Genomic DNA, 27,792 nt, shown 5'->3' with positions numbered 1-27,792 from the left:
AAGTGGAGGCAGGTCACCTCTGACCCAGTGGCCCAGTGGCCCAGTGGCCCAGCACCCCAACTGAAGGCTGAAGAGCTGTAACCGGGAGGCAGGTTGGAAAGGGCACATCCAGCTGTGACTGTGATGGAAGCTGGGGGTGGGGAAGACAAAGGTGTTGAAGGGAGCCAGGCTGTGGGGCCAAATAAGGACAGGTGATGCTCTGGAGCATTAGGAAGTGGCAGGAGGCGGTCGAATGAGGAAAATGAGGACCGTGGGACAGGCAAGCAGGAAGCCTTCTAGATGCCACCTAGCTCACCCAGGTGAGTCTGGTTCATTTGAAGGGTTTGGCAGGACAGAGCCTAGGACTGGTTCCAAGTGCAGGTCTCTGGGCCCTGTCAGAGGAGCCAAGGGGCTAGCCTGCCCTTGGCACCTCCCTGCCCAAGGCCCTGTCTGCAAGTGAAGTCTGAGAAGGCCCTTTGGGGAGCCAGGATTATCAAGACGTAAGCCATTGTGAATGCAAGCACACTGGGATTGCAGCTTCCCAGAGCCAGCTGAGCGGACAGCTGGAATGGGCAATGCTGGTGGAGCTGAGCCCAATGTGATGGGAGTTGCAGGACACAGTAGGGACAAATGTGATTCAGATCGTCCGTATCTGTCCCCAAGAGGGACAGTCGAGCAGACCAAGCACACCTTGGGCACCTTGGAGGTAGACGAGTGGTTGGTTGTGGGGGTTCTGGCCATTTATGCAGGGACCCCTCCCCAAGGGAGCTACAAGCTGGGTTTGTGACAAGGCTGAGTCTGGGCGCCTGGTGAAGGAGTGCTGCATTGCTCGGCCTCGCCATCTGCAAGTACTCACTGAGCACTCTCCTGGCATTGTGTCGGGAGTGGGGAGCACGGTGGACTGGTTCCCTCACCTCTTGGGTTAACAGATATTGAACAACCAGTCTCAGGTATGATGAAGTTTTGCACACTGGGGAGGCCAGCAGGGGGGTTCAAAGCAGGGACGAGCGTGATCAGATTTGCATGTCAGAAAGCTCCCTCTACTGGCCTGCGGAGACTGAGGTGTGGCGTGAGGCTGGAGGCAGGGCAAGCCATCAGGAGGCCATTACTGTGCTCCAGGTGAGCAACGAGGGCGGCCCAGACTAAGGCAGCAGCAGTGGGAGTGAAAGGAAGGAAAAGGGCAGGGTTCCATGCAGGAGCACGGACCAGACTCTGGCCACTGACTGGAACTGGGGAGGAGGGAGAGAGGCCTTCCTTCCTCCCCAGGAGAGACTCCCTGGTTTCTGACTGGAGCCAGGGGGACGACTGAGGGGCCATTTCCCAAGGTGGGGAGCCCAGGAGGAAGAGCAGGGGGTAGGATCGGGGCAGGGGGAGGAGTATGTCTGACTGATTCAAGGGGGCCCAGCAGTCAATACCCGACCTCTAGAAGCTTGTCTCAGCGCCACGACCACTCGTCCATGGGGCTGGATTGCTGCAGGACTCTCAGTCCCCCAAGGATTGTCTCTCTGTCCGGACAGGCAGGTCTGGCAGAGGGCTCTCTGGGGGACTGTAAGGAGCCAAAGGCAGGGACTGAATGACAGACTGAGCCTCCTCGTTTCTCTCTATTTGCCACGGGCTGGAGGAGGTGCCGGTGGCGGAGGCAGAGAGAAGAGGGAGGGTGCGCATCCAGTGCACATGAAGGCTCCCTGTGCCCGGGAGTGGCTGTGTGCACTGGGCTGGTGACCCCGTGGTTCCTGCCAGCCACAGGGGGAGCGAGTTAACCCTGCGCCGCCCCCGGGCGGTGGCGTTGCCCCTGCAGCTTCGAGCAGCTCTGCATCAACTTCGCCAACGAGCACCTGCAGCAGCTCTTTGTGCAGCACGTGTTCACCATGGAGCAGGAGGAGTACCGCTCGGAGGGCATTGCCTGGGACTACATCCACTACACCGACAACCGGCCCACCCTTGACCTGCTGGCCCTCAAGCCCATGAGCATCATCTCCCTCCTGGACGAAGAGAGCCACTTCCCACAGGTGCGTCCCTGGGCCCACCGACCCATGGGTGGAGACCCGGCCCATGGGCCTCCTCTTCAAGGTTGCGAGACTCCACGGGGTGGCCCATTTGTTCCCAGGGTTGCTGAAACCCCTGCCAGGAATGAGCACGTGAGCCCCATCCTAATCAAACCCTCCTCTCCTTCAAGGCCCACCTCAGGCCACCTCCTGCAGGAAGGCCTCTTAGCTCTACCCTCACTCCCCCTCCCCAGCAGAATGACATCTCAGCCATTGATGTTTTAGGTTCAAGAGCACACCCCAGGAGGGGGCTTGCTCAGCACCCATGGCCCAGGGCTGCAGAGGGCACAGAGAAGGAAGCCCTTGCATTCTCGCCCTCAGGGGACTCTGCCTGTCCCGGGGAGATGGACTCTTGAGTGCAGTCAGTAAGAGTTCTGAGTCCAGAGAAGGGAGAAGCCAGGGCTAAGGTGCCTGGACGATTGTAGGGAATGGGGGAGCAGGAGAGCCAGTAGTGGAGGTCGGCAGCCCAGGTCTCTGCTCCCTGCTGGGCGCTCTCTCACTGTGACAGGTCACCGACCCCTGGGCATCAGCTTCCTGTCTGTAGAAAGGCCTTCAGTCATTATGAGCCCAGCTGCTTTGCCCCTCCGAGGGAGCCCCTGAGCCCGGTGGGTGGCCCAGCTGACCTCCCTGTGGCGGGACTGTGGGACCTCAGCCCATAGGGTGTCTGCGTTCTTCCAGGGCACAGACATCACCATGCTGCAAAAACTGAACAGTGTCCATGCCAACAACAAGGCCTTCCTGCAGCCCAGGAACATCTACGATGCTAGGTTTGGCATCGCCCACTTTGCCGGCAAGGTGTACTATCAGGCAGAAGGTAGGAGCAGCTCCTCCGCAGCCCCTTCCTGCCAAATCCCCATCACTCCCAGAGGCCGCGGAAGGCGGCTGAGAGCACGGGCTCATTTTACAGAGCGAGCAGTGGGACAGAGAGAATGGAACACACCAGGCGGATTTGGGGTGTTTTTGGTAATAGCTCTATTGAGATATAATTCACATACCATAAAATTCACCCATTTTAAGTGTGCAACTCAACGGTTTTAGTATATTCACAGAGTTGTGTAACTGTTGCCACAATTTTAAAACCTTTTCACCCCCACCAAAGAAACCTCTTATGGCAGTCACTCCTCACTCCCCCCAGCCCTCCCCAACCCTGAGTAACCGCTAATCTCTGTCTCTATGGATTTGCCTGTCCTGGACATCTCATATAAACGGAACCAGGCAACATCTGGTCCTTGTGACTGGCTTCTTTCACTCAGCATAATGTTTTCAAGGTCCATCCATGTTGTAGGACGTGTCAGTATTTCGTTTTTTTATATTGCAGCCTAACAGTCCATGGTGTGAATATCCATATTTTGTTCATCTCTTTATCAGTTGGTGGACATTTGGGTTGTTCCCCCTTTTTGACCATTGTGAATAGTGCTGCCATGAGCACTCATGTACAGGTTCTTATGTGGGCGTATATTTCTGCTTCTTGGTGGTATTTCCCTCAGAGAGGAATCGCTGGGTCAGGTGGTAACTGTTTCACTTTTTGAGCAACCACCAAACTGTTTCCCAAGGTGGCTGCACCATTTTACATTCTCACCAGCAGCGCATGAGGGTCCCCATTCCTCCCATCCTCACCGACACAGGTCATTGCCTGTCTTTTGGTTATAGCCATCCTAGTGGGTTTAAACTGGTGTCTCGACATGAATTTGATTTGCATTTCCCTGATACTTAATGATGTTGAGCATCTTTTCATGTGCTTATTGGCCATTTGTGTATCATCTTTGGAGAAAAGTTTATGCAAATCCTTTGCCCATGTTTTCATTGGGTTGTCTTTTTATTGTTGGGTTGTAAGAGTTCTTTATATATTCTGGACATAAGTACCTTATCACATTTATAATCTGCAAATATTTTCTCCTATTCCCTGGCCTACCTTTTCACTCTCTTGATAGTGTCCTTTGGAGTTTTTCTTTTTGATGTCCCCTTCTCTAGCTTTTCTTTTTTGCTCATGCTTTTGGTGTCATGACTGAAAAACCATTGTCTAATCCAAGATTTACCCCTATGTTTTCTTCTAAGAGGTTTTTCTTTTTAGCTTTTATGTTTAGGTCTTTGATGCATTTGAGTCAATTTTTGTACCTGTTGAGAGAGAGTCAGCCATAGTTTTGCTTGGAGAAATAAAGGCCTGGGGCGGCCAACCTATTGATGTGCTTGGAAAAATGAGAAAGGTGGCCCGTGTGCAGCTGCAGTCAGGAAAACGGGGTGGGCAGCTGTAGTGTCACTCTCTGTGGTTTGTGTGACAAAATGAGGAGGCGCTCTGGTCTGTTCAGCTGGAAGCTCGAAGTCAGCGCCGACCCCGCAGGCTTTCCGGCTGGAGAGACAAGACAGCTGGAAGGGCTAGTGCTCCGCATAGAAGTGCCAAGGTGTCAGGGCATCATTTCCGTAGAGAAATGAGAAGGTAGGGTGGCTCCTTCATAGTTCCCGCCAGACCCTGGCTTTGAGGCTCTCCAGAAAGGGAGAAGCCAGAGCCGGCAGGGCAGAGTCCCGGAACAAAGAAGACACTGAGCCCGTCCCACCTCCACGGGTAATTCCAGACCAAGTTTTATTTTTTGAAGTGACATGAAACTTTCATGTATGCTAGGATTAAAGTAGCTTCTAGACTTTCTGAATGCAAAATTCTAGTAATGTTCGTTCAAGCTGAGCCTGGTGGTTTTCATTTGGGCGCCCACTGTGCTGACAACTCAGGCCCCACTTAACTCTGCCCATTGGGGGTGCAGCCGGGGCTGCCTCAGCCCTCCCCTCCCTCGGAGAACACTGGGGTGCGGGGGCTCTGCCCAAGCCTGGAGACGCACGGAGTGCCCCCGTCTGCCCAGGGCAGACCCCAGCACAGAGCTGGGGGAGGGGCTTATGCCACCCTCTCTCAGGGTGGCCCTGGGAGCTGCCCTTGAGCCCCGCAGTGCACACTCGCTCTCCTCCCTCCCAGCTCTGTGAGGGCCACATGGCACCCCCAGAGCTCCTGGGACGGTCTCCTTCCTCTATCAGGCACCTGGGGCAGAAGTGGGGGAAACAGGCTCCCTTCTCTCTCCATGCGTGACTCAAGTCTCCCCAGACCCCCACACCAGGCTATGCGGGTATGCAGAGAGCGCCCCACTAAAAGGTGGGGTGTCTTGAAAGGGGGCAGAGTGGGCAAGGAAAGGCAAGGTCATGCCCTTGCAGGGTCACTCCTCAGAGTCCCAGGAGCGAAGCCCCTCAGCGGGCCCCCCCACCCTCGCCGAGCCCAGCTCTGAGAAGCAACTCTTGTTCAGCGCCTTCTCAGTGTGAGTCTGTGCCCTGCTTTAGGGCGAGTCCTCTCTACCATGGCGAGGTCACCCCCAAATCCGTGCCTGCGTTAGTTGGCTGGGGCTGCTGTAACAAAGTTCCCCAGAGCGGTATGGACATTTATGTTCTCACAGTTCTGGAGGCCAGAAGCCCAAGATCAAGGCGTTGACGGGGTTGGCTCCCTCTAGATGGCATCGTCTCCGGGTGTCTCTACTTTCTCTGTGCGTGTCTGTGTCCCAGTCGCTTCCTCTTATAGGACACCATTCATAATGGCTTAGGGCCCACCCTAATAGCCTCATTCTAACTTAGTCACCTCTTTAAAGGCCTGTCTCCACATACAGTCACATTTGGAGGTACTGGGGGTCAGGACTTCAACGTAAGGATTTTGAGGGGCCGCAACTCAGCCCATATCCCTGCCTCTCCCCGATTTCTGGAGGCTCAATCTTCAGTCTGGAGGGACCCCTGGCCCCAGCAGGACCTTCCAAGGCCCCAGAGCAGGGCTAGTGGAGGGGCCTTGTGCTCCCAGTTCTTCAGGGTCTCAGTGACTTACAGACACGCTTGGTTCCTAAACTGTTGTGTCAAAGCACACGCACACGCTCACACACATGCACATCCTGTCCTGGGAGCCAGTGAACCAAGTGGTGTTTCACTCCTTTCCTCCTTCCCTGTGGACTTCCAGGAAGAGCAAGGTAGCCCCCCCTTGTTGGTTTCTCAGGGGGGCTTTGAAGCAGTCCTTCCTGCACAGCCTGGCCGTCGGGGCAGGGGACACAGATTCTCCCAGGAATCTTTTCTGACCCTGGCCCAGCTGCCTCTGGGCTCGGAGCCGAGGGCAGGAGTGGCCATGCCTTCCTCTCCAGCTTGGAAGCTCCCTGGATATTACCAGGCTGCCAGATTTTCAGGAATGGGAACAAGCAGGAATTATGGGGGAGGGGGTCTTCTTCATTCTCTCCATTTCCTTCCTTTCTTTTTTTAGCTCCTTTATGTAAATAAGCAGTAGCCCAAATCAGACTTGCCCAAGGTCACCCAGAAAAACTTAGTGGCCAGAGCCCGGCCGAGAGCCCTCGGGCATCTCACTCTGGGAAACCGAGACCGCATGCTGAACAGACACTCTGTCGGCTGTGCCGATGGTCAGCTCCTGTGGTCCCTGGAGGTCATGGCGACAGCTGGGGCTGGGGAGAGGCTGAGCAGATGGACTCACTCCTGACCGTGGTCTTCCCGGCCCGCACCAGGGAGCCACGGCTGGTGGAAGACATAGAAAGTCCTCAGACCACCCCTGAACGGAGCCACAGGCCCATGAGAAAGGCTGCGCAGGGGGTGGTGGGAGCCCCAAGGAGGGCCCCGCACCCCACCTTGGGCCAGGAGAGCATCTTGGCCTAGATGACGCTGGAGCTGGCCTTGAAGAATGAGCAGGAGTTGGCCTGGGCAGTTCAGGAGGGAAGAACACCTGGGACGGCCCGTGGAGGCTGGAGGCATGGGACAGCTGAGCCCTTCCAGCACGTTCTGGCACCGCTGGAGAGCAGGGTGGGGAGAGGAGGAGGCGGGGGAAGGGGGCACTGGAAATGAGAAAGGAGAAGATGAGGAGGAAGGCATGCCTGGCAGCGAGGAGCAGAAAGAGTTTAGGCGGGGATGGCACAGCAGTGCCCGGCTCCAGGAGGTCCCTCAGGTGATCAGAGGAGTTCAGGCAGGAGGAATGGCGGCAGCCCGGACTGAGAGGCAGGGTTTGGTGGGGATGGGGAGTTGAGGGGTTTAGATGTAGAGGTGACACATCTTGGCACTGGGTGGAGATGGGGTGCCATGTCCGGGTGCAGGTGGCTCTGCTGGCAGGACACGGAGACGCGGGAGGGTGGAGAGAATGGCTTCAGGGGCTCCTCAGGGCTTCCTGGCAGGCCCAGCATCCTCACCCATCACCTCCTCTTGCCCTGCATGGGGGGCAGGAAGGGCTGAGTTGGGCTGGCACGTGGCCTCTGCTTTCCCCACAGGCTTCCTGGAGAAGAACCGAGATGTGCTGAGCACAGACATCCTTGCCCTGGTCCACTCCTCTGAAAACAAGTTCCTGAGGGAGATCTTCAATCTGGAGTCGGCAGAGACCAAGCTTGGCCGCGGGACCATCCTCAAGGCAAAGGCCAGGAACCTGCTCTTCAAGGTGGGCTCTGTCACGGCCCTTCCAGGGCCTCCTGGGTCTGGCCGTCCCTAGGGCCTCGGGGGGCTGAGAGGTGCGCTCAGGGAGACTCATGGCCTGCAGTGGGCTCTCTCAGTCAGGGCGCAGAAGAGAGAGAAACAGGAGGAGGTGTTGCCGCTGCACGTGGGCAGTGGCCCGGGGGCCGGTGTACATGGCTGTACCTGCTTCTGAGGGTATAGTGGTCTTTCGAGGGCATGTCTGCTTTTGTTAAAATTATTATTATGTTTCTATATTGGTCTGTGTGTGTGTTCTGCGTGTGTGTTGCGTGTGTGGGGTGTGTGTGCATGTGTGGTGTAGTGTGTGTGCACGATGCCTGTAGGGGTGTATGTTTTGTGTGGCACGTGTGTGTGTTTTGTATGGGGGGTGTACGCATGTGACATGTGTGTATTTTATGTGTATGTGTTGTGGTGTGTGTGTGGAGTCTGGTAGCAGCAGCACTGAATGCTGCTGGCCAGGGAGGTGGGCAGCAGAGAGCCCCTGGTGCTCGTCAGGGCAGCCCAGGACTTTCTGGCAAGTTGGGGGTCTGCCCACCCACTGCCCACCATGCCTCCACCCCTTAACAGTGACTGTCCCAGAAAAGCCCTGTGAGTCATCTGCTGAGGAACGGGGAGATGGGGCCAGCATAACAAGCCCACCCCGTGCCATGCATTGAGCGCTGGCCACACTGAGGTGCCCTTGACCGTTCATTGTCTCCCCAACCCCACCCCTGTGGGAGATCTGAGGCCTCGGTGCCCAGAGACCACAGCATGGCCACATGCAAAGCAGGCCCAGGGAGGCACCAAGAACCGTGAGGCTGTGCAGGAATTGCCAGGTCTGAAACCAGGTGGAGCAGGCTAGACCCTCTGCATTCCCAGAGCCAGGCTAGACTCTTGGCCACTGAGACCAGAGCACAGCCTTGTCCTGGCCCTGCTGGGCCACCAGAGCATGTCCCGGAGGTCTCAGGGAACAGATTCAACCAGGACAACAAGAAGGTGCCACCCGTTTTATCAGTAAATACCAGTGATGGCATCCTCTTCTCAGAGGGGTTGAGGGGTGAAGACGCATCTCCAGCTTTTGGGATTTGGCAGGACGCACTTCTGCCCATCTGCGGGACCTCGGAAGAAGCCCTCCCTGTGCTATGGGTCAGCCATGCCCCAGGCTGCGCTCCCCAGCCCCCACTTGCGCCCTGTGCTTCTGCCCACAGTCTACAGACTCCAGCAAGCGGCCCCCCACCTTGGCGGGCCAGTTCAAGCGGTCCCTCGACCAGCTGATGAAAATCCTGACCAGTTGCCAACCCTACTTCATCCGCTGCATCAAACCCAACGAGTACAAGAAGCCACTGGTAATGAGGGGGCTAGGGGCCCGCAGGGAGGGAGGGGCATCTCCTGAGGAGCTTGACGGCAGCCAGGGTGCTGTCACTCCCTCCACCAGGGCCTGGCCAGCATTAGAGCTATGATCTGCCCCCATGTGGTAGATGGGACCAGCCTGGGCTGCTCTGGGGTTTTGGCTCACCAGCCCTCAGGTGTCGCGGCCCTGCCATTCGCCCCTGTGAGCTCGGCGGGTGCTTCTCTCCCTTGAGCCTCAGTTTTCTCTTCTGTGGAGTCAGTGTCGTGCCTGCCTGCAGAGGGCAGCAAGGAGTGGACCTGTGGCTGCCTTACAAACCACACTCAGTAAGGGGCTTCTAAACACTTGTAGTATTTTAGAGGCTGCTGCCAACTCCTGGTTGCCAACTCCTGAGGCCGAGCAGGCCTTGGAGAGCCGCTCTGTCTGCGTAGGGGTGGGGTGGGGAGGGAGCCGGCTGCCTGGCCAGGAGTCCCTGACCTGCGTCTTGGGAAGCCCACCACAGCTTCAAAGACAGAACTCTGAAAACCAGGAGATGCCATCTGAAAGGAGATAAAATGACCCAAAAAAATCTTAGAAGGGAAAAAAATATTGCATTAAAGTGTCTTTTTGAAAATAATAAAATTATATGAAATTGAGGCTGTCCCAGGAAATCCAGAATGTATCTTCCTTGTAGGCACAATACACGGATGTTAGATAATAATTGTGCTCCCAGAGGCCCTCTGCCCACACCCACACTGCCCGCCAGAGCTGCTGCAGGACAGGCAGGGGGCCTGAGGCTGATGCTTAGGTTTGGTGGGTGCTGTTGGCCAAGACACCCTCTTGGCCAGATGCGGACTGCTGTGTGGGCGTAGGGGAAGTGCAGGCTGAGAGGCCCAGAGGCTGCGGTTTGAATTCTAGCTCAGCCACTTAGGAGCCCAGCCCTGAGCCCACGGTGCCTCATCTTTAAACTGGAGCTAAGTACCCCACCACGTGGGGCTGCCGTAAAGATTAACGCTCCATAAGTGGGAGCTAACCAGCTGCCCAAGACTAACCACTGTGTGTCCCTGGACACCACAAGCAGTTGCCTCTGGGGTCCTTTTTGTTTCCAGGTGGGTAACCACCTGCTGGTGGGCTTGCCGGATTAGAGGTGTGCCGGAGACCTCAGAGACCCGGGGCTTGGAGGCTGAGGGGGCCTCTCTAGAGGCCATGCCATGCACGGTCTTGAAGCCCCGGCTGGGACCCAACAGCTCTGTGCAAAGCGTTATGCCAAACTCCTCCCTGCTGGCCAGCACGCCTCCCGGGGAGGGACAGAGGAAGTGGACGGGAATGCTTTCCGACCCGGGGGAGCGCATTTCTTCCTCCCACTAGAGGGAGCCCCCGCGGTGCAGCGCCCCACCCAACACCCCGCTCTTTGGAATCATTGTTTTGGGGCACTTAAAACATTTTAAACAAGGCATATGCAAATAACCTTTATAGTCACAGTACTTTGCATCTCCTGAGGAGGGCAGCATTTAGTGTTCTTGTGGATGTCACAATGTCGTTATCTATCAACTTTTAGCTCCTTGCAAAGACTTAGAGGACTTTTCAGCGACTTCATCCAAATAGCTCTCAACATAGAATTTCAATGAAACCGAGCACTAGTTTAGCTCACCCGGATTTGGGGACAGGCGAAGGGGCGGTGCGGGGGCCGGGAGGGACTGCCCGCCGTCAGCGCCCCCTCCCCGCCCGCAGCTCTTCGACCGGGAGCTGTGCCTGCGGCAGCTGCGGTACTCAGGCATGATGGAGACCGTGCACATCCGCAAGTCGGGCTTCCCCATCCGCTACGCCTTCGACGAGTTCGCGCGCCGCTTCCGCGTCCTGCTGCCCAGCGCCGAGCGCACGCAGGTGCCGCCCTGTCCTCGGCCCGCCGCCTCGGGAGCCCCGACCCCGGTTCCAAGGGGGTCCTCGGCTGCCCTCCCGATGCCCAGGGCCCCTCCTGGACCCCAAGCTCCGAAGTGACCCCTATTCCTCTTTCCCTCCTCGTCTCCCGCTCCTTGAACCCGGGAAGTGAGGGGGGTGGGCTCACACTGGGGTCTGGATGAGGCTGCTGGCTGAATGTGTTCATTCTAAGACAGTTTCAAGGAAACGGGCTTTCATGACAGAATGTCAGGCTGCTCTTTTAGGCAGGACGTCCTTCCTATCCTTCCTCAAACACTCAGCCGTCCTAAAGTTCAGGCTGCCCAAGTGTCCAACAGCCACACTGAGGCCCCAGGCCCTGCAAAAAGAGGTGGCCTTGAGGTCGCAGGTCCTGAGTGCCCCTGGCTTGGCCCTTGGTCCCAGGTGCCATGTGCCTGTGTCCCGGCCCAGCAGCTCCAGTGTGAAACCTGCGGGAGGAGCAAGACTTGAATCCCTAAGGAAATCTCTGAGGGACCCTCCGCCTCCTGCCTGTGGTCCCTGTTCCAACCCCACCCAGCCACTTCTGCTTCTCCTTGACAGCTGCGGGACAAGTTTCGCCAGATGACCTTGCGCATCGCCGAGATGTGGCTGGGGACAGACAAAGACTGGAAAGTGGGAAAGAACAAAATTTTCCTGAAGGTGAGACCCTGAGGAACATGCTGGCCCTCAGCCTCCTGGAGCATGTAGGGGTTGTCCAGTGCCCACTGGGTGGCATCCACTCACTCTCCCTGAGCCTGCGCTGCTGGGAGCCTGCTCCGCGTGTGGCCCCCGGCCAGAGGCACCCCCATTTTAGACATCCACTCTGGGGGGAAGGGAAGCAAGGGGAGCATGTGGAGGGCCCAGCCCAGGCTGCAGAAGTGCAGGCGGCTTCTCAGAGGGGCCCATCGAGGGCAAGGCCTGAGGAGAAGGAGGGGCTGCCTCCAAGCCACGGGGCAGGAACAAGAAGGCACTCAGGATGGGCTTCTGCTGTCCCCAAGAACTGGCCTCTGCCGTGCCAGGAGCCCTGGTCTGCAGCAGGGGGCTTTGCCTGGCCTGGGGAAGCTCCACCTCTCCGGAGCCCCAGGGAGCTGGCTGTCAGGAGGGGAGGCATGTGTTGGCTGCCCTCACCCTAGGAGCACTTGTCCTTCAGCAGCTGAGTGTGACCACCACCACCTCCCCCGAGCTTCCCGGGAGGCCCGTGGTCACACAGAGGCAGCTGACAGCCCCTAGCTCCCGAGACCGGCCTTCTGGCCTCCAGGATTGTGAGTTGGGTCAAAGAGCCACTGTGGAGAGGACCTCCATGTCCCCTGGCCTCATAAGCCTCGGGTGGGCGAGCAAAGTGAGGAGGAGGAGGAAGAGACCAGGCCAGAAGGTTGCTCTTCCAGCCCACCCGAGCACCCCACCCCATCCCCACAGCCCCTTCCTGAGTGCTCCACTCCCTCCTCTTCCCCCATAGAGCCTGCCCACCCACTGTCATGTCCCCAAAGAGACCTCCCGGCCCCACCCTCCAGTCGGGCCGCCTGTCCATCTGTCCGTGCATTAGTCAGGCCTGGTGCTGGGGCTCCGGGCTCAGACAGAAGGGAAGAGGCAGAGGGCTTCAGATTCTGTTGGGGAGGTGAGGCTGGCAGAGGGAAGGCATCTGAGAGGTCCCAGGACACAGCCCAGGAGGATGGGGCAGCCGTCGGGGGCCACGGAGGTGTGGAGGGGGAGGCCAGTGTGGGCAGATGGTCGGAGGGGAAGAGAGTGCCTGCCCCTCCACCCCTCCCCTCCTTCACTGCTCCTCGAGGCCACGGTCAGGGTCTAGTCCATCTCACTGTCCCCAGTGCCCACCGGGCACACAGAGGCTCGCTGCTCACTTGATGCAAGGCTGATGGAGCAGGAGGGGCCACGGAGTCCCAGGCCTCTCCTTACCAGTCTCCCTACCAGAGCCTCCAGGGGCTTGGATGGCAGGCCCCCCATAGGGATCCGGGGGAGCACCGAGGTGGGCCAGGGACAGTCACAGCCCAGGGCAGACACTGCTCATCTCTGCACACTGCGAATCCTACTCAAAGGCTGAAGGAAACACTTTCATATGAAACAAGCATGATACACTGTAACACACTTATATACTGTGATACACTTGAATGTACACTTCTCATGAATTTTGGGAAATAAAACAACTTCAGGGAAATTTTTTGTCCCCTTCTTGGGTTCTCTAGAGCAGAAATCAAATTTGCCAGACTGAATATACAAGAAGAAAGAGCTAAAATGGGGAGTTCTTGGCGCGGGGCTGGGGGTGTAGTTGCCGCTCCCATCTCTCAGCCACATCAGCATCAGTTTGAGGGCCCTTGCTCTGCTTGCCCTCCCACGAGTGGGTGTGGACAAAGACACCCTGACTTCTGGAGACAGAGCCCCGGCCCCAGGTATGGGGTGGGGGGCAGCTACATGATGAGGTCTCTCCTGTCCCAGGAAAGCCACGACGTTCTGCTGGAGGTACAGAGGAGCCAGGCCCTGGACAAAGCAGCAGTCAGCATCCAGAGAGTCCTGCGGGGCTACAAATACAGGTGCCAGCCCGCTGCCCCAAGCCCCCTCCATCCCACACCCACCCATGTCCCCTGGGCGGGCCTGTACTCCCTAAACCAGGGTGACATGCTCCCGCTGGTCCCTCTCTGGGGGTAGCTGAGGCACAAGATCTCTCAGGACCTCCTGACCAGGGACACTGCAGCCTGTGTTGGCCAGAGAATTCTAATACCTTATTCGAATGTTTGCGGGGTGTGGAATCCATTAAGTACCAAGAGCCAAATGAAGTGTCAGCTCTGATCGCAACTATAATTTGATGTTCTACTTCAGTCGTCTTGGAAAACGTATGGGTTTGGGTTTATGGGGTGGGTGGTTTGGGACGGAAGAAAAGAACTATCCTTGACTCAGCTCCCTGGTCAGGAAAAAGGTAACACTTGAATTTCAGTCCAAGCTCAGCAAGTCAGCAATACCATCCTCTCCCTCCCCTTCACCATGTCCAGAGGGCTCTGTGGCTCCCACAGTGCTGTTCCCTACACTGTCCCGTCTGCTTATCACCAACCATAGGAAGGTCTGGAATCCCAGACGTGACAAAATGGGCGAAAGCGGCCAACTATGGGCAGAGGCTGTGGGCAGCTGCAAGCAGGGTCATGGGGCAGGGAGGTGTGGCTTGGAAGGCCAGACCGTGGTAACACTGATCCCATCAACAGCCAGCTTCAGGCCAGGCAGTGGTGCACCAGTCACATTCCCAGAACAGTCAGAGAAAGGCAGGAGTGGCCACCCTCACCTCTGATGCTTTTTTATTTCCCCTGAGGAAGATTTGCCCTGAGCTAACATCTGTTGTCAGTGTGCTTCTATTTTGTATGTGGGTCACCACCACAGCATGGCTGACAAATGGTGTAGGTCCACGCCTGGGATCCCAACCGGAGAACCTGGGCCACCAAAGCAAAGTGCGCAAACTTAACCACTAGACCATGGGGCCAGCCCCTCTGGTGCATTTTTAATTAAACTTTTTATTTTGAGATAATTGTATATTCATATACAGTTTTAAGAAATAACTCAGAGATCCCTGGGTACCCTTCAACCAGTTTCCCCCACATCCTAAAAACGATAGCGCAGTGTCACAGCAGGATACTGACATGGGTCCAGTCAAGACACGGAGCATCCCATCACCATGGGCCCTCGTGCTGCCCCTCTATGGCCACACCCCCCTCTGCCCACCCCCACCCCTTCTCAACCCTGGCAACCGCTGATCTGTCTCCACTTCTGCCATTTTGTCCCTTCCCGAATGTTATATAATAGAATTATACAGCACATAGCCTATGGGCTTGACTTTTCTCAGTCGGCATATCTCCCTGGAGATTCATCCCGGTTGGTGCACGCATCCACACTTTGTTCCTTTTTATTGCTGAGCAGATCCCGTGGTATGGATGGGCCACAGTTATTCTTACCACTCTCCGGCTGAAGGACGTCTGGGCTGTTTCTAGCGTTCAGTTTTCACAGATAAAGCACTGTGAACATTTGTGTACAGTTTTTTGTGTGAACGTAAGTTGTCATTTCTCTGGAATAAATACCCAGGAGTACAACTGCCAGGTCATGTGGTAGTTACGATTTCTGGTTTAAGAAACTACTGAACTCTTTTCTGGAAGTCTGTACCATTTTACATTCGCAGCAATGTATGAGTGATTCAGTTTCTCTGCATCCTCTCCAGCATTTGGTGTTGTCTCTATTTTTTTAATTTTAGCCATTCTGACGGGTGTGTAATTTTATATCCTTGTGGTTTTAATTTACATTTCCCTAAAGGCTAATAATGTTGAATATCTTTTCATGGGCTTATTTTCCATATGTATGTATTCTCTTTGGTGAAATGTCAGTACATATTGTTTGCCCATTTTCTAATTGGAATCTTTGTTGAGTTTTGAGAATTCTTTATATATTCTAGACACTAGTCCTATGCTGGATATGTAGTTTGCAAATATCTTCTCCCAGTCTGTAGCTTGTCTTCTTGTCTTCTTAAGAGGATCTTTGCAGAGCAGCAGTTTTTCATTTTCATGAAGTCCAGTTTATTAAATTTCTCTTTTACAGATCATGATTTCGGTGTCAAGTCTAAGAACTCTTTGCCCAAAGAGTCCCTCAATGTTTTTTTCTAAAAGTTTTATAGTTTTGCATTTTAGATTTAGGTCCACGATCCATTTTCATTTTGAGTTAATTTTTGTAAAAGGTGTGAGACGTAAGTCAAGGTTCTTTAAAAATTTTTTTTCCTATGAATGTTGCTCCAGCATCTTTCATTGAGAATTCCAACCTTCATTCGATGAACTGATTTTGCACTTTTGTCAAAAATCTCTTGGGCATATTTGTAGGTCTATTTCTGCGTTCTCTATGCTGTTCCATTGACCTGTGTTCCCCTCTGCCAATGCCATGCGGTCTTGACTGTAGCTAACTAAGTCGTCTTGAAGCTGTGTAAACTGATTCCTCCTACCTTATTCTTCTTTTTCAAAATTCTTTTAGCTATTCTACATCCTTTGCCTTTCCATATACATTTTAGAATAATCTTGTCCATATCTACAAAAAAGCTTTCTGGGATTTTGGTGGGAATTATCAGTTTGAGGAGAACGGAATCTCTACTTTGTTGCGTCTTCCAGTCCGTGAACTCCATTTATTTAGATCTTCTTTGATTTCCTTCATCAGTGTTTTGGGGTTTTCAACATATATGTCCTATACATGTTTTCTTAGATTTACACCTAGGTATTTTTTTTTGAGGGATTGTAAATGGGGCTATATTTTTAATTTTGGCATAAAGTGGTATTTAAGTTTTGGCGTGTTCATTGCTAGTATGTAAAAATATGATTGATTTGTGTGTGTTAACTTCAAGCTTGCTGAACTTAATTTGCTTTTTATAAATTTCTTGGAATTTTCTATGTAGACAATCATGTCATCTGCAAATAGGGGCAGTTTTATTTCTTCCTTTCCAACCTATATGCCATTAATTTCCTTTTCTTGCCTCATTGAACTGGCCAGAACTTCTAGTATATAAGAGTAGTAAGAGCAGACATTTTTGCTTTGTTCCATATCTTAGGAGAAAGAACTCAGTCTTTAACCATTAAGTATGATGTTAGCTGTAGGTTTTTTGGAAACGCTCATTCTCAGGTTGAGGAAGTTTCCTGTATTCCTAGTTTTCTGGGAGTTTTTATCATGAGTGGTGTTAAAGTTGTCAAAATTTTTTCTGCGTCAGTGATTTTCCTCCTTTAGCCTGTTAATGTGATGTATTACATTGATTGATTTTTGAATATTGAACCAGCCTTGCATCCCTGTGGTAACCCCATTTGGTCACAGTGTATAATTCTCTTTATATATTGCTGAATGCCATTTGCTAATATTTTGTTAAGGATTTTTGCATTTATATTCATGAGATCTGTAATTTTCTTCTTTTGTATTGACTTTGTTGGTTTTGGTATCAGAATTAACACCAGCTTCATAAAATGAATTAGGAAGTGTTTCCTCCTCTTCTGTTTTCTGGAAGAGATTATATGGAATTGATGTGAATTCTTCTTTAAATGTCTGTAGAATTCTCCAGTGAAACCATCTGGGCCTGGAGACTTCTTTATGGAGATTTTAAATTATAAATTCCTTAAGAGTTGAAGGACAATTCAAATTATTTCATATTGGGTGAGTTTTGGTAATTTGTGCTTTTGAAGGATTGGTCCATTCCATCTAAGTTGTCAAATTTATATGTGTAGAGTTGTTCATAGTATGCCGTTATTATCATTTGGATGTCCGTAGAGTCTGTAATGATACACTTTGTTTCAATCCTGATATTGGCAATTTGTGTTTTCTTTCTTTACTTTGTCAATCTTGCTAGAGGTGTGTCCATTTTATTGACCTTTTCAAAGAACCAGCTTTTGTTTTCATTGATTTTCTCTATTGCTTTTTTTTCCTGTTTTTGATTTTATTGATTTCTGCTCTTTGTATTATTTCCTCTCTCCTTCTAGCTTTGAGTGTATTTTACTCATCTTTTTCTAGATTTTCAGGGTGGGAGCTTAGATGATTGATTCAAAGCTTTTCCTCTCTTCTAATGTAAAGTGCTATAAACTCCCTCTCAGCACTGCTTTAGCTATGTCTGTCTCACAATTTTTGATTATGTTGTATTTTCATTTTTATTCAGTTCATTTTTTAAATTTCCTTTGAGACTTTGGCCCATGGATTATTTCAAAGTGTGTCGTTTAGTTTCCAAGTGTTTGGAGATTTTCCTGTTATCTTTCTGTTATTGATTTCTAGCTTGATTCCACTGTAGTCAGAGACACACTCTATGAGTTAAATTCTTTTAGATATGTTGATGTTTCCTTTATGGCCCAGTAGATGGACTATCTTGGTATATGGTCTAAGGGTGCTTGAAAAGAACGTATATTCTGCTGTTTTGAGTAGAGTATTCTTTTTTTTTTTTTTTTTTTTATTAATGTTATGATGGATTACAAGCTTGTGAAATTTCAGTTGTACATTTTTGTTAGTCATGTTGTGGGTACACCACTTCCCCCTCCGTACCCTCCCCCCTTGAGTAGAGTATTCTTAAAGTGTCAATTAGGTCCTGTTGGTTGATAGTGGTATTGAACTCTATATTCTTGCTGATTTTATTTCCAGTTGTTCTATCAGTTATTAAGAGGGGATAGTGAAGTCTCCAGCCATAATTGTGGATTTTCATATTTTTTGTTTCAGTTCTGTCAGTTTTTGCTTCACATATTTTGCAGCTCTGTTGTTTGATGTGTACACATCTAGGATTACTATGTCTTGTTGGTAGATTTACCCTTTTATCATCAAGTAATGTTCCTCTCTGTCTCTGGTCAGTTTCTTTGCTCTGAAATCTACTTTATCTGTATTAATATAGTCACTCTTGTTTTATTTTGGTTACTATTCGCATGATATACATTTTCCATCCTTTTACTTTCAACCTACCTATGACACTACATTTTAAGAGTTTCTCATAGATGGTCATGCTTCTTAATCTCTTCTGCCAATCTCTGTCTTTTAATTGATGTAGTTAGGCCTTTTATGCTTAATGTAATTATTCATATGTTAGAGCTTGAGTCCACCATTTTATTTTTTGTTTTCTAGGTTCTCTGTTTTTCACATCTCTGTTTTCCTCTCTGTTTTAACTTTCCTGTGGGTCACTTAAACATTTTTTAGAATTCCATTTTGATTCCTCTATAGTGTTTTAGAGTGTATCTCTTTTTGTTGTTGTTGTTGAGGAAGATTGTCACTGAGCTAACATCTGTGCCCATCTTCCTCTATTTTGTATGTGGGCTGCTGCCACAGCATGGCTTAATGAGCGGTGTGTAGGTCCGCACCCAGGATCTGACCTGGCAAACTCCGGGCCACCAAAGCGGAGGGCAGAAATTTAACCACTATGCCACCAGGCCAGCCCCTATAGTGTATCTCTTTCAATAGCTTTTTTAAGTGGTTGCTCTGGGCATTACATTATATGTATACAAATTTATTACAGTCTACTGGTGGCATCATTTTACCACTTCAAGAGAAGTATAGAAACCTTACTTCTCTTTATGTCTATTTACCCTCTCCTATTTGAAATATAATTTTCTTGAATATTTCTTCTACACGCATTTAGAACCACATCAGAACCACACCGGGCAGTGTGACAAATTTTGCTTCAATCATCAAACATAGTTTAGAAAACTCAAGAGGAAAGGAAAGCCTATTGTATTTGCCTATATTATTGCTTACTTTTTCTTTCTTTCTTCCTGACATTCCAAAGTTTCTTCTTTTATCATTTCCTTTCTGTTTAAAGAATTTCCTTTTGCCATTCTTTTAGGGTAGGTCTGCTGGCAATTCTCTTAGTGTTCTTAGTTTTCTTTCACCTGAGAATGTCTTGATTTCCCCCTCATTTCCAAAGGACATTTTCAGTAGATATAGAATTCTGGGTTGACAGTTCTTTTTTTTTTCAGCCCTTGGAAAATGTTGTGCCCCTTCCTCCTGGCTTCCACGGTTTCTGATGAGAAATCCAAATTTCTCATCTTATGAGTAATGTGTTGTTTCTCTCTTGTTACTTTCCATATATTTGCCTTTAGTTTTCAGGAAGTTTACTATGACGCCTTGATGTGGGTTTATTCGGGTTTGTCCTGTTGTAAGTTTGCTCAACTTCCTGAATCTATGGGTTTATATCTCTTGCTAAATTTGTGAACTTTTCAGCCATTATTTATTTTAGTACTTTTTCAGCATTGCCTCGTCCTCCTTTCCTTTCACAATTCCAGAGACAAATATTAGATCTTTTGTTATAGTCCCACTGGTGTCTGAGGCTCTGTTCATTTTATTTCAGTCTATTTTCTCTCTACTTTGTGGGTTGGGTAATTTCTGCTGTTCTGTATTCAAGCTTGCTCATTCTTTTCTCTGTTCTCTCCATTCTGTTGTCAAATCTATCCATGAGTTTGTGGGGTTTTTTTTAAATTGCAGTTATTGGATTTTTCGGTTCTAAAATTTCCATTTGGTTCTACTTTATATCTTCTGTTTCTTTACTGAGACCTTCTACTTTCCGTGTGTTTCAAGTGTGTTCATAACTGCTCATTGAAGCACTTTTTAAATAATGGTTAACATTTCTGTCATCTCAGTGTTGAAATCTGTTGATTGCCTTTTCTTGTTCAAATTGATATTTTTCTCAGTTCTTAGTATGATAAGTGATTTTTAGGTTGAAATACGGACATTTTGAGTATTATGTTGTAAGAACTCTGGGTCGTGTTTAAACATCCTGTTTTAGCTGGCTCCCTCTGTCACCACTCTGGCAGGGGAAGATGGGAGTACCAGCAGTTTACTGTCACATGGGGGTAAAAGGCCAAGATCTCCACATGGTTTCCATTGACTCTCAAGGCGGGTAGAGGTTCCTTTTCACTGCTGCCTGGGAGTGGGAATTAAAGCCCCCAGCAGGCCTCCCAGTAGCACTCTGGCTGGGAGGATCCTGAGTGCCTTGTTAGGTGGCCTCCATTGATAGACTTGGGGAAGGAGTGGCATTCTTACCGCTGGGGGATGGTGAAAGGCCTGACTCTCCACTTGGTGTCCTCTGACCCCAAGCATGGAGGGAAAGGGGCGCCCCAATACTGCCAAGTGGTAGTGGAAGCCCAGGGTCCCCAGCAGTCTTCACTGACACTGTGGGGGATGGGTTCATTACTGCCCATCAAGGACGGCTTCCTACTCTGCCTTCTCTGATACAATCCTGGCGAGGGCAGAAGTCTAGGCTCCCCTCGTGTCATTTTCTGGTGTAGGTGGGGGTGGGACCACAGCTGGTTGGTGGTGTTTCACTGGAATAGAGTGGTTATTATCTGAAAGTTTCTGTCTTGCTAAGCTTCCCCTTCCTGATCCTTTCGGTAGAGTGAGAAGGCTTTTCTTGGGGCTTTTTGGTCTGTGCCCATTGCCACTTCTGGATTGCTGACTTCTTTAGCTCCTCGTCTGGGGTATATGAGGCAAAAAGAAAACCCAGAGAAGTTACCATTGTGTCATTTCTTGGGTGTGAGATCCCTAGTGGGTCTGCCTGCCGCTTTCCACATTTCAGAGTCGTCTTATGTTTGTTTTACGTATAATGTCCAGGGCTTTTAGTTGTAGTTAGCAGGAAGCGTGGGGAAAAGTATGGCTACTCCATCTTCCCAGAAGTGATCACCGTGGATAATTAATAGTGTTCTTGTTGTTCTGGCCAATGCAATTAGACAAGAGAATTAAAGAAAAGATGGAAATCAGGGTTTCTCAACTTCAACAGTGTTGACGTTTTGGATAGGATAACTTTTTGTTGTGAGGGGCTGTCCTGTGCGTTGCATTAGCAACATCCCTGGCCCCTACTCATTAGATGGCAATAGCACCCTCCTCCCCCAACTCCCAGTCATAGCAACCAAAAATGTCTGCAGACATTGCCAGATGTGCCAGGGGGGCAGAATCCCCCCCAGTTGAGAACCACGGGTATAGATATTGAAAAGGAGACAAGTCACCTTTGTTTTTAGGTAATTCGGTTGTTTACTTTGGCCTCCTATTAGAATCATCTGGGGAGATATTTATACTGTGTGTGTGTGTGTGTGCGTGTGTGCATCGAAAAATACCAGATAGATAGATATAGATAGATATACATATGTGTATTCTCCAGACCCATCAGCAAAGATTCTGACTTAATTGGACTGGGTGGGGCCCAGGCATCAATAAATATTGCAGTTCTCCAGATGATTTTTAATATAGTTGACGTCTACTTTTCTAAATCTAGGAAAATATCCTGAAAAGTTACTACACGTGATAAGAAAACTCAGTTAAGTGTGAGAGAAAAGATACATCTGTGTGCACCAGTCTTGCCTGGGAGTGTCTCTGCCTCCCCAAAAGCCGGGTTTCAGGGTGTCCTCTCCACAGGCAGCCCACCTTCCTTCCTGCAGAGGGGAGCAGTTGGATGGAGCCTGCCAGGCGACCGGGGCCTGGGGGGCGCCCCTCCTCCATGACCTGCCTCCAGAGAGGAGCCCTGGTGCTAGGGTTTGTGACCTGGTTTCCGGCAGACACCAGGGGCAGAGGAGCGGGGAGTCTGGCAAGGAATAAAAAGTTGGAGATGAGTTTTATCCCTTCGTAGATCTTTGGGGGGAATGAGAAAAAATTTCCTGATTACTCTGAGAACTGGACTCTTCTCATTTACAAATTTAGTTGTTCACAGTAGATTTAAGTTCCTAACATGTCTGCCTTTGGCCTACAAAAGCTTCTGGAAAAGGAATATTGTATGTATTCCTTTTCTCCAACATTTCGTTATCCCTCTTCCCTTCAAAGTGAGTTTTTTCCCCACAGGCTTTAAAATGTGTGAGATTGTGACACACCTTTGGCTCGCGTTTCCCCTTCTAGGAAGGAATTCCTGAGACAGAGACGGGCGGCCGTGACCATCCAGGCCGGGTGGAGAGGGTACTGCAACAGGCGGAACTTCAAGCTGGTGAGAGAGCGCAGCCTGCGGCCGCGGTGGGAAGTGGCCCTCAATACAGGGTTAAAGTTGTGGGAAGGGGAGCACTCAGGCAGGCAGGAGCAGATCACAACAGACGTGGTGACAGACGCAGTGACGAGCCCTCGGCACCCACACACCCTCTGTTTAGTATAATCAGGTCACATGGTTTGTGGCCTTCAAAGCATTCTCCTGCGGCATTTTGGGTGTCCGCAGAGCTGGAATGAGATGTCCTCTCTGAAACTAGATAATAGCCGTCTTTTCCCAATTTGCAGGCAACAAAACAAGTTAATGGATGGATTATTCTCTGTTTCAGGCCCTTCTTCCTAATTTTTTTCTTAACCACAGGCATTGCTAATGAGTGTCTGCTCAAACAGTGAGCTACAGGGACCTTGCCCATCCCTGTTGGGCCTCACTCATCTGCTGGCCTTTGTCACAGACGTGGCTGTGGTTGGGCCTCGCAGTGGTCACCTCAGCAAACCTGACCCCAGGCCTGTCAGTGTTCCGTGCTCCCAAGGGTATGATGGCAGCTGACACGGATGAAAAGGCTACTTGGGGCCTGTTGCTTTGCATGCGTCATTTTATGTGCTACTGAATCAACTCTGTATGTCAAAGATCTGAGGCAAAGGGAGGTTAGGTAGTTTCCCCAGAGCGCACCGCTAGTGAGCAGTAAAGCTGAAGTTTGGATGCGGGTCTGTGTGACTTCCAAGCCCGTAAGATGAAGGTGACCCCACATACCTGGCACCTATTGGGTTGGTCTTTGGGAGCCAACCAGACTCACCCGGGGGGAGCACAGGGACTGCTGTGGCCCGGGGCGTGTCTGCAGCATGGAAGTGAGTATTCATGAATTTATTATATCCCCTTTATTTTAAAGATCGCTGAGGGACTAGCTTGATGGAGCTGGCCATGGGCCTCGACACAGGCGCCCTCGCTCCTGACAAATGGGCTTGTCTTGGCTGCAGTGTGCAAAGCAAGACCTCTGGAGTCCTTCACGCCTGTGACATCCAAACCAGCTCTCTAGCGCTGGCCACCAAGAGACCACTTCATTATTTATGCGACTTAACAAATGCTTATTTAGTACTTATTTGCATGCCAGACTTTATTCTAAGTGCTTTTCAAGTAATAGCTCGCTTACGTTTGTGCTCGTAGGCGTGTAAAATTTGAGCACCAGCCCTTTGCCAAAAAGCAGATATCTGTAAAGCCAATTTGCGAGGCCTCCTGGGGCCTACGACGACGTGCCTCTTGCTCTCTGTTGCCTCGGGAAGGCCTCCTCTGTGCTCTGTGCCCTGCCGGCCCGGCCTCTCCCTAATGCACATCCCTCTGGCCTCCGCAGATCCTCCTGGGTTTTGAGCGCCTGCAAGCCATTGCCCGGAGCCACCAGTTGGCAAAGCAGTACCAGGCCACACGGCAGAGGACAGTTCAACTGCAGGCCCTCTGTAGGGGCTATCTGGTGCGCCAGCAAGTCCAGGCCAAGAAGAGGGCAGTGGTGGTCATCCAGGCACATGCCAGGGGCATGGCTGCCCGGAGGGACTTCCAACGGCAGAAAGCCAATGTAGGTGGTCACCGCCCTCCTGGAAAGGTGGGGGCTGGCTGGGGCCCAAATCGGGGAAGGCAGGCTGGAGAAGTGAGCAGCAATATGGAGCTCTCCATAGAGACACAGGAGTGTCTCCAGACACTCCTGTCCCCTCTCTGCCCAAAGTTATTACTGCAGCAGGCCCTCACACCATCTGGGACACCTGGGTCACCCCGGGAACTCACAGGATGTGGCATGGGAGAGATGCTATGTCAGCAGGACAGTCTTATACCTGGAAGCTAGAAATCAAGCTCCTTGGTTCCCACCATTTAGGCGTGGGGATGATTTCTCAGCAGGGCGGGTCGACCCGGAAGGCTCAGGAAACCAGGGCCAGGTGAGCTATGGGAGGCCACAGTTCTGTGGAGGAGAGCGGAGGCCCCTGGTTACGGGGGCTGTGGCGTGACGGGTCAGGGCAGAGAAATACCAAGAGGAGGCTTCAAGTGTCTGCGCAGGAGAGGCTGAAGGGCAGGGCGCAGGGAGTGTGTCCCTGCATTTTGAAATTTCACCCTTGCGTGATCCCATTTCCTCCAGAGGGCCCCCCGGGACGCAGCCTCATTCCTCAGAACTTGCTCATTTGGAAATCGTGGTGAGGAGAGGGGCTAGGGTGGGTCTACCCCCTCTCCGTAGATGAGAGTTGGGTCTGCCGAGCAAATCCCTAGGACCGGGCCAGGGCCAGGGCCAGGGCCAGTAAGAGAGCAGACCCACAGACACGTCAGCAGCAGGCTTCTCCAGCTGCGTGAGCCAGACAGGCTGCAGACCAGACCCGCCTGTGCCTTGCTCCGGGCCAGGGACCTCTCCACGTGGAGCCTCGGTGCTCCGTGAGTGAAGGGACCAGCTGGGCCTGAGCTGGGGTTTGGCAGCTAGGTTCTAGGGGTCCTTGGGGTTTGTGGTGGTACCTCGGGGACAATGTCAAGGAGGGACAAGCAGGCAACCTCCCCTCTCTGGACCTCTGATTCTCCGTTGGGAAAGGAGATCCCGGACTGGGTAGATCCCTAGTCACTCTAGCTGTCAAAATCTAGGAGTGTAGAGAAAGATTTGCTGATCTGGACAAATAATGGCAGGAAGAGGTTTCTTTGGCTTCTGTGAGGCGCCTGCCCCAGCTAGGCCTGTGGTAACCTTCGCCCCACGGGGTGTGTGTGCAGGGGCCTCTGGCCATCCCGGGTGAAGAGCAGAAAAGCCGAAGTGCTCTCCCTACCAGGAAGCGCAAGTCCATCTACGACACCATCACGGACACGGAGATGGTGGAGCAGGTGTTCGGCTTCCTCCCTTCCATGATCGGGGGACAGGAGAGCCAGGCCTCACCGCACTTCGAGGTGAGACGGGCCCTGTTGTTCAGGGGTCCAGCCCGGCAGGGGACGGGAGGCCCCACCCAGTCCCTGACCTCAGCCAGCCTCTAGGCTTGCTAAGCAGCCACCACTAGGCTGGGGAGCGGGCAGCGCAGGCGGTGAAGCGTGTTCTCAGTCCTGGGTGAACATGCAAAGGGAGGGAGCATGAGTCTCTGTGGTCAGACCCTTTCAAGTGAAGCAGGTGTCTCACCTCCACGGCTTCCTGGAGGCTTGAACGCAAATGCTGCTGGGCTTTCAAGCAGCCAGCGCATCCCACGCGTTTCTGAGCCCCTCTCACAGAGCATGTTGGCAGGACCTAGGCACCTGCTGTAGAGAACTAATGGACCCTGCAGGGAGGAAGCCGTGACTGAGCGGGGAGGTGGCAGCCAGAGGAGAGGGCAGGAGAGGAGCAGCTCCCCAGGGCTGTCCTTCTGTTGACCCTCACCGTACCCTGCTGTTGGCCTGGAGACCCAGTGACCTCGGCACCCTGCCCACCCGGCCCTGTGCTCCTGCCCTTCCCGCGAGGGTAGACACACCCCCTGTCTGTGCAGCAGGAGCGGCTGGGACCACCTCCGCAGGAGGAGCGCTTGGCTGAGGGCAGGCAGAGCAGTGGGGGCAGCCCCTCTCCATGCCCAGAGTGCCAAGTAGCTGGGACTTTCATACCAAGGCCCATTCAGCACATGGCAGCCCACCAGGGGCCCATTGAGGGGTGGGGGGGGGTCTCCAACACAAGGGGGAGTGGACAACTCTGCAGCCCGCGGATAATCAGGCAGACCCTTCTTGAGGCTCCCTGGCCCCCAGAGATGCACACCCTGCCAGGTAGCATCCCAAAGGTAGCCGACCTTTACTTCTCCTTCTCACGGGCACCCAGGATCTGGAAGCAAGGACCCAGCAGCTGCCCGAGGTTGACCTGGACACAGTCCCCATGGTGGAGGAGCCTGAGGAGGACTTGGACGACCTGGCTGACTACACCTTCCCCAAGTTTGCTGTGACCTACTTCCAGAAATCGGCCAGCCACACACACCTCCGGCGGCCCCTCCGATACCCACTGCTGTACCACGAGGACAGCGCCGACTGCTCGGTACCCAGGAGTCTCTGGTCTCCAGTTGCTCAGGCCTCTCCCCGGTTCAGAGGGAACAAGGAAAGGGAGGGATAACTGAGGGCCCTGTGCTGTGAGTTGGGTTCCAGCCCCGCCCTCTGTCTCCATCTCCCCAGGCCGCGCTGGCCGTGTGGTGCATCATCCTGAGGTTCATGGGTGACCTTCCGGAGCCGGTGCTCTTTGCCAGGAACAGCCTGCGTGGTGGCAGCTCAGTGATGCAGCAGATCCATGACACCCTGGGCAGGGGGAACAGCACCCCGTCTCCACAGCACAGTGGGTCTGCACAGGTGCGTGGGTGAGGTGGCGGGGAGGGCAGACCCCCTCTAGGTGTCCCCCAGGCCCAAGGCCTGTGGAAGCTGGGCCTGAAGGGTTCAGTCGCTGAACCCAGCCCACGCCAGGGGCTCCTGGACGTTTTCAGTCTTGAGTTGCTCTCAGGAACTCATGAGTCAGGCAGCACATCCAGCACTTTTTGAATTATATGGTCGTTAATGGAGAGGGTCTCCCAGGCTCTGAATATTGGGTTTGTCTTGAACAGGATTCAAATGCACACAACAATAGTAGTAATAACAGGTGTTGTTACTGCCTGACAGAGCACCATGTGCCAGTTGCCTCTCTTCAGTTAATTCCCAGGTGAGCCAGCCCTACAAGGTAGGGATTATTCAGTTTAGTGTCGCTAAAGTAACTGAGAAGTGAAGTGACTTGACCCCGAATCACGGTGACTACATGTGACAGAGCTTGGCTTTGCATTCCTTCTGCTGAATTCAAAGCCCAGGTTCTCAACCCACGTTCCACCCTGCCCTATGATGGAAAGTCAGTTCACATCCACTGTGCTCAGAAGTCCTTCCTAAGGCCCCAGTTTCATGATGTAATCTTAATGGAACTAAAAACAGTCTAAAGGAATTCCACAGCCGTGACCCCGGGGGCCACCAGTGCAGGAGCCCATGACCACCTGTAAGCCTGACACCAGTGCACAGTGGGTGGGTTTTTCCCCCACACCAAGCAATTCTCTGACACCAGCTGGGTGTCCTCCAATTCAACTCGATTCTGACACCGTCTTCCTGGAGATGGTGTCAGATCCCGCAGGTCAAGGGCTCAGTCCCACAAGAGCAGCCTCCCCTTCAGACCCAGTCACAGGCCAGGTTGTCACCTGTGCTTCTGACCAACAAGCTGTAAAACAAAGGTCCCCCTGGCCCCACACAGGAGCTGTGAGCTGAGCGAGGCTTGCCCGCCCTCACTTGCCAGCTGGTGTGTCTCACGTTCCATCCTTGTGTGGCAAACTAGTCTTACCCTGGCCGGAAGCTGGCGCCCAGCCCTGGACCCAGGCTGATCCCAACCCAAGGCCAGTCCCACACTGACCTCTAATTGTGGCAGTAACTTCTCATGACACCATCTGGACAAGGTGTGACTCTGCCTGCCTAAAGAGACCAACAAATGCTAAGGGCTGGGGGCAAGGCCCTCCGCACCCCGCCCCAGTCTCAAAGTCTAGATTCTTCCGATCCCCTGGCAGAGCTCCCCCCTTGCAGCCAGAACCCATTCCAATTCACACACCCAATTTTTACTGAGAATGGTCATTCGGCCCTATTTTCGAGGGCTTTACTGCAAGAGCAACGAGCTTTGGAGTCAGAATGGTCCTGGCCCT

General features: G+C 52.2%; 1 protein-coding gene across 4 annotated transcripts in view; it reads left to right on the top strand.

The window, feature by feature from the left end:
* The window catches only part of MYO7B (myosin VIIB), a 93,518-nt gene that overhangs the window by 41,224 nt on the left and 24,502 nt on the right, over window positions 1-27,792 (top strand). For all 4 annotated transcript variants that reach the window (XM_046659014.1, XM_046659013.1, XM_046659015.1 and 1 more), the window contains 12 exons: window positions 1,778-1,988; window positions 2,703-2,838; window positions 7,298-7,461; window positions 8,681-8,818; window positions 10,531-10,683; window positions 11,275-11,373; window positions 13,162-13,256; window positions 22,066-22,150; window positions 23,490-23,708; window positions 24,872-25,042; window positions 25,926-26,135; window positions 26,270-26,440. In XM_046659014.1, coding sequence (XP_046514970.1) covers window positions 1,778-1,988; window positions 2,703-2,838; window positions 7,298-7,461; window positions 8,681-8,818; window positions 10,531-10,683; window positions 11,275-11,373; window positions 13,162-13,256; window positions 22,066-22,150; window positions 23,490-23,708; window positions 24,872-25,042; window positions 25,926-26,135; window positions 26,270-26,440 — 1,852 coding nt within the window. The remainder of the gene's footprint in view (window positions 1-1,777; window positions 1,989-2,702; window positions 2,839-7,297; window positions 7,462-8,680; window positions 8,819-10,530; window positions 10,684-11,274; window positions 11,374-13,161; window positions 13,257-22,065; window positions 22,151-23,489; window positions 23,709-24,871; window positions 25,043-25,925; window positions 26,136-26,269; window positions 26,441-27,792) is intronic.

This window comes from Equus quagga, chromosome 4 (genome assembly GCF_021613505.1).
Source record: "Equus quagga isolate Etosha38 chromosome 4, UCLA_HA_Equagga_1.0, whole genome shotgun sequence".
Lineage (NCBI taxonomy): Eukaryota > Metazoa > Chordata > Mammalia > Perissodactyla > Equidae > Equus > Equus quagga.
Note: the sequence above shows the minus strand (reverse complement) of the source record. Positions and strands in the feature narration are given on the sequence as shown.